The 17,343-nt window shown below is 40.3% G+C and overlaps 1 protein-coding gene across 1 annotated transcript in view; it reads right to left on the bottom strand.

The window, feature by feature from the left end:
- The window catches only part of LOC129764999 (leucine-rich repeat neuronal protein 2), a 48,193-nt gene extending 31,568 nt beyond the window's left edge, over nt 1-16,625 (bottom strand). The window contains exon 1 of the mRNA XM_055764738.1: nt 15,495-16,625. Within this exon, the coding sequence (XP_055620713.1) occupies nt 15,495-15,626 (132 nt within the window). The 5' untranslated portion in view covers nt 15,627-16,625. The remainder of the gene's footprint in view (nt 1-15,494) is intronic.
- Between the last annotated feature and the right edge of the window lie 718 nt (nt 16,626-17,343).

Raw genomic sequence — 17,343 nt, 5'->3', positions numbered from 1 at the left:
TGGCGCCTGAACACAACAATAAAGTTCAAATGGCCAGCCTTTTAAATGAAGATAGTTATAATATCCTACACTATATACTTCAATGCAACCGACTTCTTATATATCTCTGGAAACTCTGAAAAAATGAGTGGTTCTATAGTTGTGAAACGCAGTGTATAATATGTGTATTGCAATACCTAAGCGTTATGCATCGTGTTCTGTGTATACTTTCGCCGGTTTAGGTCAATCATGGAGGTCAACTACAAAAGTTCCCCATACTTTAGCTTGCGAGATTAATCCATTAGTGCCCAGCGAAAAACTGTTTTTAATGCAACTAAAGTGTTAAGCGCATTTTGAATGATACCACATGACAATTTAAGAGTGTTTTTTTGTGTCAGTGTCATTTTATCTGTCATTTTTGTCATGTTTTGTTGTGTATTGAAGCTTGCAAAGTTCGAGTTTAATGGAGTCGCAAAAGTAAACATAAATTTATCAAAATTTTACCTCTTGAAGGATTCTAAATTGCTAAAATCTGTAACACAACACTACTAGACGAGTTTAAAAAATGATATCTAGCAAAAAATCCGAAGAAAATTATGAAACCGCGAAAAAATCTTTGTTTACTTTTGAGCGTATGAATTTTAAACGCTTTGCAACTACGGTATATTTTTTTTCTCAATAGGATATATCAGCTTCCCGATAATCCGGAGGAGCTGTACAATTATCTGATTGATTTGGACGGAGACGCTTTCGAAAATCTAGTGTCAACAAATGATATTGACTCGTCATCGTGCCCCCAAGCGGTGGAGACAGCGATGTGGATGCTGGAGATAATCACGAACGTCACTTCACGGTGAAAAAAACCAGCCAACACATCTCTCACCGGCACATTGGGCTGCCTTCTTCTAGCCCGAAGAGAGTTTTCTAAATTCGATCTGGCAACAAGATACTCCTCGCACGACTAAACAACGTGTTCGATGTCGTGGTAACCTTGGCCACAGGCACAGATATTGCTGTCGTCGAGACCAAAACGAAAGAGTAGCGCGTTTAACGAACAGTGATTGGACATGAGTCGGGAGAAGGTGCGAATAAAGTCCCGACTCAAGTCCAGACTTTTGAACCATGGTTTGAGGCTAACCTTAGGGATAATTGAGTGGAGCCACCGGCCCAATTCATCTTCATTCCATTTGCGTTGCCAGTTAACAATGGTATTTTTACGAACTAAAAAATAAAATTCATTGAAGGCGATTTGACGCTGATAAATTTCGCCTTCAATTGCACCTACCTTTGCTAATGAGTCAGCCCTCTCATTACCCGGAATTGAGCAATGTGAAGGGACCCAGACAAAGGTAATGACATAACAGCGTCTGGATAAAGCACTCAAAATTTCTCGTATTCTCTCAAGGAAGTACGGCGAGTGCTTTTCCGGCCTCACTGAACGGATAGCTTCGACAGAGCTAAGACTATCCGTTACAATGTAATAGTGTTCAACAGGTCGTGAGGCGACGCTGTCCAGCGCCCAGTGTATTGCTGCCAATTCAGCAATATACACTGAGCAAGGATTCTGAAGACTGTGGGAGGTGCTAAAAAATTCGTTGAACACTCCAAATCCTGTGGACTCATTCATAGAGGACCCATCAGTAAAGTACATATTATCACAATTGATACGCCCATACTTTGCATTGAAGATCGTAGGAACGATCCCCGATCGATGATAATCTGGAATTCCATGGATTTTCTCCTTCATGAACAGATCAACATATACAGAGGAATTGATGTAGTCAGGAAAACAAACACGGTTGGGAATATACGAAGAAGGATCAACCTGCATAGAGATGAATTCATGATATGAAGTCATGAATCCAGAATGAAAATTTAGCCCGATCAGCTGCTCAAAATTTCCGATCACCAATGGGTTCATAACCTTACACCGGATGAAGAACCGAAGAGATAATAAATTGAAGCGATCTTTTAGTGGGAGTACGCCACGAGGTGCCAAAACCTCGAGACTCATGGTATGCGTTGAGGGCATACATCCCAACGCGATACGGAGACAAAGATACTGAATTCGCTCGAGTTTAATGAGGTGTGTTTTGGCAGCTGATTGAAAACAGAAACTGCCATACTCCATCACTGAGAGAATAGTTGTTCGATACAACATTATAAGATCTTCGGGATGGGCTCCCCACCAGGTGCCGGTAATTGTACGGAGAAAGTTTATTCTTTGTTGACATTTTTTACTCAGATACCTAATATGGGCCCCCCAAGTACATTTGGAGTCGAACCATACCCCAAGATACTTGAATGACATAGCATGAGTGATCGGTTTACCCAAAAGTTGAAGCTTTGGTTTTGCTGGTCTATGCTTCCTAGAAAAAATCACCATCTCTGTTTTCTCCGTGGAGAATTCGATCCCTAGCCCAATGGCCCAGGTTGAAAAATTGTTCAAAGTATCTTGTAAGGATTCTTGCAGGTCGGATTCGTTTGATCCTACGACAGACACCACTCCATCATCTGCAAGTTGTCTTAGGTTGCAATTTTGTGTAAGGCAATTGTCAATGTCGCTTACAAAGAAGTTGTACAAAAGGGGGCTTAAACAGGAGCCCTGAGGGAGGCCCATGTAAGAGACCCGACTCACTGCCGAATCCCCATGAGAAAAATTCAAATGTTTCTCACAAAGCAAGTTATATAACATATTATTCAATAGAGGCGGTAGACCCCGAGAGTGTAATTTGTCTGACAAAACCTCTATTGAAACAGAATCAAAGGCCCCCTTTATGTCCAAGAATACTGAAGCCATTTGTTTTTTTTCGGCGTAAGCCATTTGAATTTCTGAAGAAAGCAACGCAAGACAATCATTCGTCCCCTTGCCCCTGCGGAACCCATATTGTGTATCTGAGAGTAGGCCATTCGTTTCAACCCATCGATCAAGGCGAAACAAGAACATTTTCTCCAACAATTTCCGTATACAAGACAGCATTGCTATTGGGCGGTACGAATTGAAGTCTTACGCGGGTTTTCCGGGTTTTTGAATAGCTATAACTCGTACTTGTCTCCAATCATCTGGAACAATATTATGTTCCAGAAACCGATTGAATAAATTCAACAAGCGATGTTTCGCCACATCAGGGAGGTTTTTCAGCAAGTTGAACTTAATTCTATCCGATCCCGGAGCAGAATTGTTACATGAAAGCAGAGCAAGAGAGAATTCTACCATCGAAAACTCGAAATCAAGATCGCAACTATCTTGTGGTATATCTCGAATAATTCTTTGCACTGGAGCGGAATCGGGACAAACCTTCCGTGCAAAATCAAAAATCCATCGATGTGAATATTCTTCGCTTTCATTCGATGAAGAGCGATTTCTCATGTTTCGAGCCACTTTCCATAATTTTTTCATTGACGTTTCTCGTGACAAACCTCCCACGAAAGTTCGCCAATAAGCACGTTTTTTCCCTTTGATCATGTTTTTAAATTGATTTTCAAGGTCCAAATACGTTTGAAAATTCTCAATGGTTGCACGTTTTCGAAAAGCTTTAAATGCGTTCGATTTATCCTGATAAAGCTTGGAACATTGGCTATCCCACCATGGATTGGGAGGCCTTCGACGAATAGTGGAACCTGGGATGGGTTTCGTTTGAGCGCGAACCGCGCTGTCGTAGATCAAACGAGAAAGGAAGCTATACTCCTCCAATGGAGGCAAACCATCTTTGGAATTGATGGCTAGAGTAATCGCGTCCGCATATTTTTTCCAATCAATGTGTCTTGTGAGGTCATATGCCATGTTTATTGATTCAGAAGAATTCGACCCAATGGTGATGGAAATTTTGATTGGCAAGTGATCACTACCGTTGGGGTCCTGGATTACATTCCACTTGCAATCTAACGATAGTGAATTCGAGCAAAGCGAGAGGTCAAGAGCACTTGGGTTAGCAGGAGGTTTAGGCACACGTGTTGTTTCCCCAGTGTTCAAAACGGTCATATTGAAGCTGTTACAAAGGTCATGTATCAACAATGAACGATTGTCGTCGTACTGTTCCCCCCAGGCAGTTCCGTGAGAGTTGAAGTCTCCCAAGATCAATCGTGGCTCAGGAAGGAGTGAGCACATGTCAACAAGTTGTTTGCGGCTAACCGCAGCTCTCGGAGGCCAATACAAGCTGACAATACAGAGGTCTTTGCCTCTGATGTTTGCATGACAAGCAACAGCTTCAATCCCTCCAATAGGTGGAAGGTCAATTCGAAAAAATGAGTGGCACTTATTGATCCCCAATAACACCCCTCCGTATCTGTCATCACGGTCCAAGCGTATAATATTGAAATCATGGAAAGAGAGATCATCTCGCGAAGAAAGCCAAGTTTCGGACAGAGCAAAAACATCACAATTGTAGTTATGAATTAAAATTTTGAATGTATCCAATTTTGGGATAAGACTACGACAATTCCACTGTAAAACAGTGATATCTCCGACCTCTCTATTTAAATTAGACATCAAGAGAGATAATCATTGCAAGGAGGGGCCATGTTTGCAACAATTGCTGCAAAATTGTCTTTAACACTGGAAGCATTGAGATGACAATGGTTCTGATGGAGTCGGAAACGTTAAAACACGTGAAGATTTGATCCACAAGGTCAGACAACTTTGTAAATCCCGATTGGGAAGTTGAACTGGACGGAAAAACAGGGACAGTTGGGGTTTTTGATGTCCCCTCGAGTGCTGGGCCGTTCAAAGGTGAACCATTCCCACGGAAACCAGGAGGAACCTGATTTTGCTTGTCCGCTGCACTCAATTTTTTAGACATGCTAACAGGGGGTATAACCGGTGGGGCTTGTCCTTGAACTTTGGGAGTGGTCACGTTTTTGCGCCGGGGATTCCCTTGGAAAATGAACGGTGTGCCCCCGTTAGCTGTGTCCGCTTCCATTTCGTCAACGGGCAACGTGGCGAAGACATTTTGAGTGTTGATTGATTGTTGTTGGGCCAGTGGAGAAGCGCCCTTTAAAATATCCGCAAAAGTGCGTTTCGAGCGTTCCTTCAAAGAGCGCTTCTGTTTCTCCCAGCGACTCTTGTAAGTTTCACAAGCTGAGAGCACGTGTGGGGATCCCCCGCAATATGGACACTTATGCTCAGTCGCACTACAGGATTCCCCCACATGTTGCTCTCCGCAAGTTGCACAGCGCTCCTTGTTGGCACAATAATCTGAAGTGTGACCAACTGACTTGCATTTGTTGCAAGTCATGGACGAAGAGTCGCACAGGCAGTCTCAATTTGTCCACCATGACGTAGTCAGGGAGGGCCGAATCAGCAAAAGTTACACGAAACGAGTCTGACGGTGTGAATTTCGTTTTTCCCTCTTCTTGCGACTGTCCAAAATTTTAACGCCCACCAAAGGGAGTCTTTTGAATTTACCAACTCCTTTTTTTATCAATTGGCACGTCAGACCCGTTTCAGTTACCACCCCTGAGATTTCTACGTCATGGGAGGGCACGTAGACTCGATACTCTAGGGTGAACCTCTCGTCGATCACAATTGCATTTGCGTGTTTCCGATCACTCACGACAACACGCAGTTTGTTCGGCCTAACCTTAGAGATTTCGACCACGGAGGAATAATATCTTGCCAGATCTTTCGAAACCTGAATGACATTAATAGACTTTCCTTTTGGTTTGGGCCGGAAAAAAACAACCCATGGACCAGCTCCAGATGCGCCGTCTGGATAGACCTTGACACGAGAAGAGGAAACAACTGAGGGGGAGGACGAGGTCGATTGTTGAGCGGGAGCGGGATCAGTAGGACTGGGAGGCAAGTTCGGGAGTTGAACGGAAGCGGGTGATTGAGGGGGCGAAGAGGAAAAGTTTGCCAATTTTCTTGAGGGGGGCTTGTTGAGGTTAATCAACTCTTTCTCTGAAGAAACATCTTCTGAGGGGGGAACGCGTTTGAGCGACTTCCCAGCCCCCGTTGTAGCTAGTGAGGAGGAAACAGTAGTTTCAATCTCCATTTCAACTTGACCTTCTGCCATTACGGCAGATATAAAATAATACAATTTTGAATTCTTCTATCTTCCTAAACCTAATATATATATATATATATATATATATATATATATATATATATATATATATATATATATATATATATATATTATACCTAAATCGCACACCAATGCGAATGAAATGAAACGGTGTCCCAATCGAACCGCGTGGCAATCGCTCGGTACAGCTGCAACGGTAAATCGCACCACGACACGATGATGGAATCGATGACGATGATAAAGCACACACAGCGATGATACGGCACACGCACCGCGCCCGCTGTGGAGGACTTCTTCCTCACGCTGGTTGTGATTGCTCTTCTCACTCGCGCAATAAAGAGAACCCCGTTAGGGCGAAATAACTTCACCAGCCACGAACTGATAACGGTATAATCTCCACTATATGATAGACGCGAACAAATTTGCGACCGATGTCTTCGGACTGCGCGAGCTGAATGCCAAAATAGTTTCAACTACAACAATTTGAAAATTCACGATGCATGTTTTCTACTGAATTTGCTAATGCAAACATTTTATCACTGGTTTTCGATAGTCACTTTTTTTTGTAAATGTTTAGTATTATAAATTATAGGCAGTATCGATACCTGTAAATAAATTTTAAAATGAAGCCTATATACCAATGAATGTTAGGGTTTTCATTATACAATTATTTATAACATCAATGATTAGTAAATTTACATTTTAAATGAAGTGTTCGGAATTTGAATCAAGTTTCTATGTATGATTCAAATTCCGAATACTACTTCAATACTGAATATGAATATTTATATATTTATATTACATGAATATTTCTGCAGAAAATATAATTTTCTTCATCCATTTATTATAGTCCCTTACCTTTTCTAGCACTTAATATGAATACAACAAACAAAATAGTTGAAAAAACTGCAAAAACTGAAAAATTAACGATGCTTGTCTTTTACGGAATTTGCTAACGCAGACATTTTATCATTGGTTTTGACTGCCACTTTTTTGCAAATTCTTAATATTATAAATCATAGGCTGTATCGATACCTGTAAATGATGTGAAAATGTTGCATAAAACCCAAAGAATTTCAAAGCTCTCATTATTCAACTATTTATAACATTAAAGCTCAGTAAATTTACATTTAAAATGAAGTGTTCGGAATTTGAATCATGGAAAGAAACTTGATTCAAATTCCGAACACTACTTCAATACTAATTTTAATGAATATTTTTGCATAACAAATCATTATTTTCATTCATTTATTGTATATTCTCACCTTTTATAGCACTTAACATGAAAAAAAATCAAACAAAAAAATTGAAAGAACTACAAAAACTGAAAAATTAACGACGCTTGTTTTTACGCAATTTGCTAACGCAAGCATTTTATCTTTGGTTTGACTGTCACTTTTTTGTTAAATATTTTAAATTATAGGCTATATCAATGCCTGTAAATGATGTTAAAATGTAGCTTATACCTCAAAGAATATCAGGGCTTTCATTATTCAATTATTTATAACATTAAAGTATAGTAAATCTACATTTGAAAATGTGATTTGTGTTCGGAATTTGAGACTTTTCGGAATATGAGACAAAACGGTATTTGCAATGCCGATTTCCCCCAGGCAGCATGGTTTTGATGTCTCTGTTAGGGAACACATTTCGGTGGGAACAAAGACTCCCCTTACTTTTATGTATTTACAATGCCGATTTCCCCCAGGCAGCTTGGTTCTGATGTTTCTGTTAGGGAATACTTTTCGGTAGGAACAGACTTCCCCCTACTTTCATGTATTTGCTATGCCGATTTCCCCCAGGCCGCTTGGGGCTTAGATGTCTCTGTTAGGGACTCGCCGCATGTGTCGTCAATTTCGACCAATCAGAAGTTGGTATTTCCGTTAGGATAGGGATTGATATTTTTCAATTGTTCGATAGTTAGTTTCATGATACATATCATTTTCTTCAATATAGAAAATTGTTATGGAGTGCCGAAATCGACTGACGCCAAAAGTTCATCAATCCATCATGAAATGACTGAGCAATAAGCGTTTGAAATTGGACAATTTTCACGATGTGCTCGAATTTCGAGTTGCAATTTGTACCTCGATATGTTCCCGAAAGACGTAATCCTACGTCAAAAAACATTTCAAGGCGACCAAACTGGTAGAATGGTTATTTCAAAATTTTCGTAGCATTCTAAAATAATATTCGCAGTTATAAACAAGCGACTTGAATTAAACTACAACGAAAAAATCGAAAAAATATATATTCATAAAACACATTAAATGCATAGAGTCTTTGCAAAAAACACAAACTTTGACATATATTCCAATGAACACTGCACAATTTGTCATTCATTAGGTATTTTACTGGACTTTTTTTTTATCCCATTTATTTATTTAAGGCTCATTAGCATTTTAGATGTAACAGAGCCGAATTTTAATCGTGTACATGTCACATGGTTATCATATCTATAATTAGCACATTACAGAGTTGTCATTCGCCAGTATTCCCTCTATACCATTACATATGGTACATTCACACATTAGCCATTTAGGCGTAAGAGTATTCTTTCTGTTCGTCCATTATCCAGTTGGACCACCGGACAGCGGAGACAGTTGATTGATCATTGTTGAGTTATTTATAGAACAGCAGCCCGATGTGTCTTGCAGAGCAGAGCAGTTGTATGGATGAATCGATCTTATTTCGACCGTGGATCGATCTCCATCGCTGTTGATTGTTGCGTGGACGTAGCTATTCTGTAACAACACAAAGATGGTCAATGAGGGCCCTGAGTTTTGAGCTCACGATCGATCGCTTACTAAGCGAACGCGCAACCAATGTGGCTACGGAGGCCCCCAGTTTACTGGACTTGAATCATGTGACTTTGGGAAGTTCATTGCTGTCACATTCCATTCGCACAGGATAATCAGGCCCATTAAGCTGATAGATCGTTTTTAGACTTTAGTAACTTCTTCATTGTTAAACCCCGATACAGACGGTGTGGTTCGCAAACATAACAATGGATCATATTATGTACATCAAATCGACCATCAAAATGCCTATCACATGAAGCAAAATTTCGTATTTTGTAAATCGTCAAAGTTTTATCGTATCAAGCTCTAGCTCGAACTTAATGTGGTGCATATTGTATATTTTGAAGCGTTACTGAAATGTTTTCTAAAGGAAAATATAATACACTGCGTTTCGCAACTATAGAACCACTAATTTTTTTTTGACTCTCCAGAGATAGGTAAAAAATCGGATGAATTGATGTATATAGTGTAGGATATAACAACTATCTTCATTTAAAAGACTGGCCATTTGAACTTTATTGTTGTGTTCAGGCGCGAAGCAATCAAAGAACTAAAATTCCAGTGTTTTATAACTATAGAACCAGATGGAAAAACTCTCACTACTTTACAAAATTAACGTCAATTGCACATGGGTTACAATGAATTTCTAATTCGCAGGTAATCTCTAGTTCTCAATCAGTTCAAGTAACCCATTCCACATATAGGGAAGTCGCGGGTAAGACGGATATTGGGGGTATAATGGACAGGTGATTGATTTGTATAGTTGCATTATGAATTTCAAATTTCTGTTGATGGGAAACCCTTCTGCATGCTTTTCTAGAATATTTAAACCATCCTATGGCAATGAATACTGATCAAAAGTGAAATAGGGAAACAAAAACCGAAAATCAAACATGATTCCGCGTGTGGATGTAATTTTTGCGACTCCGATATTGAGCGTTTTGAGTTATTCAATTGCGCAATTGAATTCGCTGTTGGTTATGTTTCGGTTTGTGAGTTGACAGAGAAGCAATATTAGACATGTACGAAAAATAAATTATTTCGTAAGTGGTAAATTGAAATAATTGAAATAATTGCACTGGTGGGGTTGAAATGGACAGTCACATCCATAATCACATCCAATGCATGATGGAAAGTGAAGGGAATAATATTGAACTCTTTTTTATATTGCTTTCTCTTTTTGTTCTATTTCAGTTACTGGACGCACAACCACTGAGAGAGAGTAAAATTATTCCTCTCGCGAGCGATAAACCTCTACGCTTCGTATATTATTAACCTGTCCATATTCCCCCCACTACATGTCCATTATACCCGCACCGATAAAAATGCCCTTTTTTCGGCTTGTTTTAATTTCAATAAAAAACATGGAAAAACACATTTTTATAAAATATTTGTCCAGTTATTTCGAAAACCAGTATATTGAACTGTAAGATCCTGATTTTAAAATTTGGAAAACATAAGTTTCCAAAGATACAATTGAAGTTTTCCTTAACATGTCCGTTTTACACACCAATGTACAGTCTGAAGTGCAATGAAGTACTTCAGAATCATTTACTTCTGTTTTTTCATCAAAAACGCCTCGGTAATTGGGTTATTTGGCATCAATTCATAGCATCCGGAAAGTCAAGGCATGGTTTATTAAATAGAGGCTTCAGATTCTGGACTAGTCAGCATGTTTACCAGATCAAAACCCTATCAAGAACTTATGAGGAGTGATCGTACGAATAGTAGATGTAGTGTGCAAGCAGTATGAGTGATTTGAAGAGTTTAAACGAGCAGTATACTCTGCGTAGAACGAGACACACACTACAACATGATGCAACTTGGTCAAAACTACCCCGAATGGGTGACTGGATTTGATTGAGAACTGAAGACGACCCACGAATTAGATATTTATTGTAATTCATGTGCAATTGACGTTCATTTTGTAAAGAAGTGAGAGTTTTTCCATCTGGTTCTATAGTTATGAAACGCTGGAATTTTAGTTGTTTGATTGTTTGGCGCCTGAACACAACAATAAAGTTCAAATGGCCAGTCTTTTAAATGAAGATAGTTATAATATCCTACACTATATACTTCAATGCAACCGACTTCTTATATATCTCTGGAAACTCTGAAAAAATGAGTGGTTCTATAGTTGTGAAACGCAGTGTATAATATGTGTATTGCAATACCTAAGCGTTATGCATCGTGTTCTGTGTATACTTTCGCCGGTTTAGGTCAATCATGGAGGTCAACTACAAAAGTTCCCCATACTTTAGCTTGCGAGATTAATCCATTAGTGCCCAGCGAAAAACTGTTTTTAATGCAACTAAAGTGTTAAGCGCATTTTGAATGATACCACATGACAATTTAAGAGTGTTTTTTTGTGTCAGTGTCATTTTATCTGTCATTTTTGTCATGTTTTGTTGTGTATTGAAGCTTGCAAAGTTCGAGTTTAATGGAGTCGCAAAAGTAAACATAAATTTATCAAAATTTTACCTCTTGAAGGATTCTAAATTGCTAAAATCTGTAACACAACACTACTAGACGAGTTTAAAAAATGATATCTAGCAAAAAATCCGAAGAAAATTATGAAACCGCGAAAAAATCTTTGTTTACTTTTGAGCGTATGAATTTTAAACGCTTTGCAACTACGGTATATTTTTTTTCTCAATAGGATATATCAGCTTCCCGATAATCCGGAGGAGCTGTACAATTATCTGATTGATTTGGACGGAGACGCTTTCGAAAATCTAGTGTCAACAAATGATATTGACTCGTCATCGTGCCCCCAAGCGGTGGAGACAGCGATGTGGATGCTGGAGATAATCACGAACGTCACTTCACGGTGAAAAAAACCAGCCAACACATCTCTCACCGGCACATTGGGCTGCCTTCTTCTAGCCCGAAGAGAGTTTTCTAAATTCGATCTGGCAACAAGATACTCCTCGCACGACCAAACAACGTGTTCGATGTCGTGGTAACCTTGGCCACAGGCACAGATATTGCTGTCGGCGAGATCAAAACGAAAGAGTAGCGCGTTTAACGAACAGTGATTGGACATGAGTCGGGAGAAGGTGCGAATAAAGTCCCGACTCAAGTCCAGACTTTTGAACCATGGTTTGAGGCTAACCTTAGGGATAATTAAGTGGAGCCACCGGCCCAATTCATCTTCGTTCCATTTGCGTTGCCAGTTAACAATGGTATTTTTACGAACTAAAAAATAAAATTCATTGAAGGCGATTTGACGCTGATAAATTTCGCCTTCAATTGCACCTACCTTTGCTAATGAGTCAGCCCTCTCATTACCCGGAATTGAGCAATGTGAAGGGACCCAGACAAAGGTAATGACATAACAGCGTCTGGTTAAAGCACTCAAAATTTCTCGTATTCTCTCAAGGAAGTACGGCGAGTGCTTTTCCGGCCTCACTGAACGGATAGCTTCGACAGAGCTAAGACTATCCGTTACAATGTAATAATGTTCAACAGGTCGTGAGGCGACGCTGTCCAGCGCCCAGTGTATTGCTGCCAATTCAGCAATATACACTGAGCAAGGATTCTGAAGACTGTGGGAGGTGCTAAAAAATTCGTTGAACACTCCGAATCCTTTGGACTCATTCATAGAGGACCCATCAGTAAAGTACATATTATCACAATTGATACGCCCATACTTTGCATTGAAGATCGTAGGAACGATCCCCGATCGATGATAATCTGGAATTCCATGGATTTTCTCCTTCATGAACAGATCAACATATACAGAGGAATTGATGTAATCAGGAAAACAAACACGGTTGGGAATATACGAAGAAGGATCAACCTGCATAGAGATGAATTCATGATATGAAGTCATGAATCCAGAATGAAAATTTAGCCCGATCAGCTGCTCAAAATTCCCGATCACCAATGGGTTCATAACCTTACACCGGATGAAGAACCGAAGAGATAATAAATTGAAGCGATCTTTTAGTGGGAGTACGCCACGAGGTGCCAAAACCTCGAGACTCATGGTATGCGTTGAGGGCATACATCCCAACGCGATACGGAGACAAAGATACTGAATTCGCTCGAGTTTAATGAGGTGTGTTTTGGCAGCTGATTGAAAACAGAAACTGCCATACTCCATCACTGAGAGAATAGTTGTTCGATACAACATTATAAGATCTTCGGGATGGGCTCCCCACCAGGTGCCGGTAATTGTACGGAGAAAGTTTATTCTTTGTTGACATTTTTTACTCAGATACCTAATATGGGCCCCCCAAGTACATTTGGAGTCGAACCATACCCCAAGATACTTGAATGACATAGCATGAGTGATCGGTTTACCCAAAAGTTGAAGCTTTGGTTTTGCTGGTCTATGCTTCCTAGAAAAAACCACCATCTCTGTTTTCTCCGTGGAGAATTCGATCCCTAGCCCAATGGCCCAGGTTGAAAAATTGTTCAAAGTATCTTGTAAGGATTCTTGCAGGTCGGATTCGTTTGATCCTACGACAGACACCACTCCATCATCTGCAAGTTGTCTTAGGTTGCAATTTTGTGTAAGGCAATTGTCAATATCGCTTACATAGAAGTTGTACAAAAGGGGGCTTAAACATGAGCCCTGGGGGACTCCCATGTAGGAGATCCGACTTACTGTCGAATCCCCATGAGAAAAATTCAAATGTTTCTCACAAAGCAAGTTATATAACATATTATTCAATAGAGGCGGTAGACCCCGAGAGTGTAATTTGTCTGACAAAACCTCTATTGAAACAGAATCAAAGGCCCCCTTTATGTCCAAGAATACTGAAGCCATTTGTTTTTTTTCGGCGTAAGCCATTTGAATTTCTGAAGAAAGCAACGCAAGACAATCATTCGTCCCCTTGCCCCTGCGGAACCCATATTGTGTATCTGAGAGTAGGCCATTCGTTTCAACCCATCGATCAAGGCGAAACAAGAACATTTTCTCCAACAATTTCCGTATACAAGACAGCATTGCTATTGGGCGGTACGAATTGAAGTCGGACGCGGGTTTTCCGGGTAAGAAACAAAACATAAACAAGCAGAAATTTTTCCGCCTGGTGGCCCTTTTAGAACGAAATTCTGACGTATCCAGAGGACATAAATTTGTTTATTTGGATTTGGTAAATACGCTATGGCTATGACAATTAAGGATTTAAAATGTAGCTCCCGTAGGCCCATTGAAACATGGCGAAGGTCTACTTCCGATTGTCCTGAATGAACAGGAATTTTTTGTTTATATTTTTAGGATTGAACTAAGAGAGAGTTGCAATACCATAAAATGGCAATGGAGGCCACTGGCCAAATAGGAAATACGAAGTTTTTCCAACATTGCAGAGCTAGTTTTTATAATTCAAACATTCACAATTGATGGACCAGATCAGAATCCGATATTTTCAACGGTATTGTTTTGAAAACATACTTTGAATGAAAGAATATTAAAAAAAGTGCTGACCAGTTTCTGTTTGAATAATCAAATCAAACCTTATGTCCCGTGTATCAAATCACACGAGAATGGAAAGGATAAGAGGATTAAACTTCTGAATCCCATATGGGAGTAGCTCAGATTATATTGCTCGTGAGGTGGATAACATAATAGTCATGTTTTATCTCTAGCGTAAGATTCCATTCCTATATGTTCAACAACTACATTATTCCCGAGCAACCAAAAATTCCTCCTCATCTTTGAGCCAGCATTTGATTCAGCAAAATAATCATCGAGGTATAATCGCAAACTTGTCATTCTAAAACATACGATTAATTAAATGGAATATTATCTCATACGCTGTATTAATTTTACCTACATAACGTTCAAACGTCCGAAAGTATGCAACCGACACAACGTTCAAACACCCGACATTATGCAACCACCATGTCTCTTATAAACGGGAATGAACACTTTCACTTCACGGAGTTCATTTTTACACGCAACTGTCCGTGACAATGATGATAGACACAAAAAAGATTAAGTGAAGTGTAAGTGACGTGGAAGCGAACGTGGCAGTGATGTTCGTGATCAGGCCCAGTGACTCGGAGGACGGCCCTTCCGGTTTTGGCAAACAAGTGAATGTCGAGGGCAACATTGAACGAGGCCAATCACAAGAATGCTCCTCGGGCAGCAGCAAGAAGCGGAGAGCCAGACACTGGGAGAAATGACCTTAAATTCGGATGCAGATGCAGCCGTTGTTCTTGAAGGACATTAACCTGATCTTGGTGATTTCTGCTCGAAACAAAAATGATCTGCCGTTCAAATGTTCCATTACCTGTTTGACGCAGATTTCGTCGGATTAATCACCACAGAGACAAATAATTACGCACTGCTAAAAGGAGATACAAGATTCCGTGTGACCGTACCAGAAAATGTACAAATTTCTAGGAATTGACCACAATTTCAGTCTACGAAGTTTACAACACATTGTTCACCAGTCTCGCAATTGGAATTAATTTCTCGAGAATTTATCAGCGCGATTTTAGTCATACCCTTCTGTCGAATGATAAGGGATTGAGAATTTTCAGGAAAAAATACCTCGATGCAAGGTAAACATCGAACACTCCATCCGGAATCTTATCAGCTATCGTTATCGAATTTGTGTCGAGTGAGCTTAACAGGCAAGAGCTGGCAAAAGGTTTGGGCGCGGTGATTATAATCGATAGAAAAACTCTCTGTGAAGAGTGAAAAAGTAGATATTCAGAAATCAAAACTTACCTCCTTTTTGTCGTTGGGAGCCGTTTTGCTCTGATCGTCTTCCGCAGCTACTATTAATCCAAGACAAATTGCTGCAACTATCACTCCACAAAGGATTTTCATGTTTCTTCTTTTTATTGTTTCTGCTTTCATAAATTTACACAATCATCATTTAACAATCGCCATTCAACGATCCGTTTCTAGGATTCTAATTACTTCGGATGATTGGAGGCACGGTGAATCACTGCTTAGCACATGTGTAAAACGCACTTAGTTTTCGCAATCCAGTTTCTGGCCCGGATGCCGCCGTTTTCCGTATGGCACCTCTCGCTTTCCACTGTCGAAGTAAGCGATTCCACATCGCCGGTTGCATTATACCCCAATCGAGCAGCAGAACCCGCGGCCACTGATAGCGGAGCATCTTATCTTATCTTATCCAATTCAATTCAATTCACCTGTGTGCACTAACTCACTTCTGCCGTTGACTGTTATACTCCCCCGGAGTACAATTCACCACGACGCTCGTTTGCAATGGCAACATGTCCCAAAAAAAATTCAAATCGTCTCTGTCGATTCCGACGTTTCAAAATTCATCTCAGGTAAATATGCAGCGCGCGACGCAATATTCGTTTTTAGCTCGTTAGTTAATGAACCTCTTTGATTAGAAGAACTCGAGGGCAAAGTAGTTCGACGCGACTGATCAGCGACGCCAGCGGCGCGCAATTGTAAACACAGAGAGTTGGCACAGTTTAACAGTCAATCCTGTTTGGCTCACCTGTGCAGCTTAGAACACCACTACAACAGAGTTGCTGCATCCGCACGTTGGCAGCAGCCGGCGCCCACAACTATTCTGACGCGTTTCGCGTTTTCAAGGTCGCCTACCCACCGCGCACACGGGCGCTCGAGCAGTACTTGCCTTCGAATTGGCCATATTTGTAAACACTCGAAACACTCGATTGTTTGTTTTAGATTTGCTATCGTAACGCGACTCGTTTATAGACCTGTACCCAAGGTATTGCTGGAACTGGAGTCGGAGCCGGTTCGAGAAGCGCTGAAGTTGATTGATCGATCGGATCGTCGTTGGTTGTGGAGGGCGATCGCGTGTATATTGGTGTGACGCGTGCACGCGGTAAGTGCTGTTCGATCGCAGCTGTTTCGTTTTGCGCGCCCACTTGTATACTGACTCATGCTCTCTGATCGACCACATTTGGAGGATCTCGCTTTGTGGCCGGAGTGATTAGTTTTGCAGAACAGAACATCGAGTGACAGCAGGCACTTGATTTTGCGTCTGCTTGTTTCGGAAAACAGGTTTAGGAATGTAAATTCGAATACCCGCTGTGCTGTTCTCGAGTGTCATTGCCCAGAATGACTGGTCTTAGTGGAGCCAGAGGATAGTTCTTGTCGACATTTTTCGCAATGATTTTATAACTTGTTTTTATTGCATTTGAAACTGGTTTTCGAGTTGTATTCGTTTTGGGATAGTCTGTTGTGATCCCACATTAGTAATAAAATCATAACAGCTAGTTAACTTCTTCCCGTAATATTTAATACGTGACAAATCAAGTGATTTCACCATTCTGCTGAGCGTTCTAGCGCCCAATGTTATGCGGGTATACCACGGGTGAGACTCGATGTTGTACGGGAAAGGGTAAATCATCATATTTTTTCACAGGTTCTTGAGATATTAAAATTATTTTTTACGTGTTACGATCGATCGAGAATATATGTAATATTTTTTGACGTAGGCCTACGTCTTTCATTTCTTTACTGGGGTGTAAATTCAAAGTTTCGAAAACGAAAGCGTTATGCCGGCGAACGAGATTTTGAGCGCTAATAGCTCCTAAACAAATGAACGAAATGGTATAATAAA

This window comes from Toxorhynchites rutilus, chromosome 2 (assembly GCF_029784135.1).
Source record: "Toxorhynchites rutilus septentrionalis strain SRP chromosome 2, ASM2978413v1, whole genome shotgun sequence".
Lineage (NCBI taxonomy): Eukaryota > Metazoa > Arthropoda > Insecta > Diptera > Culicidae > Toxorhynchites > Toxorhynchites rutilus.
The sequence above is the reverse complement of the archived record's forward strand: the minus strand, read 5'-3'. Positions and strand labels throughout refer to the sequence as shown.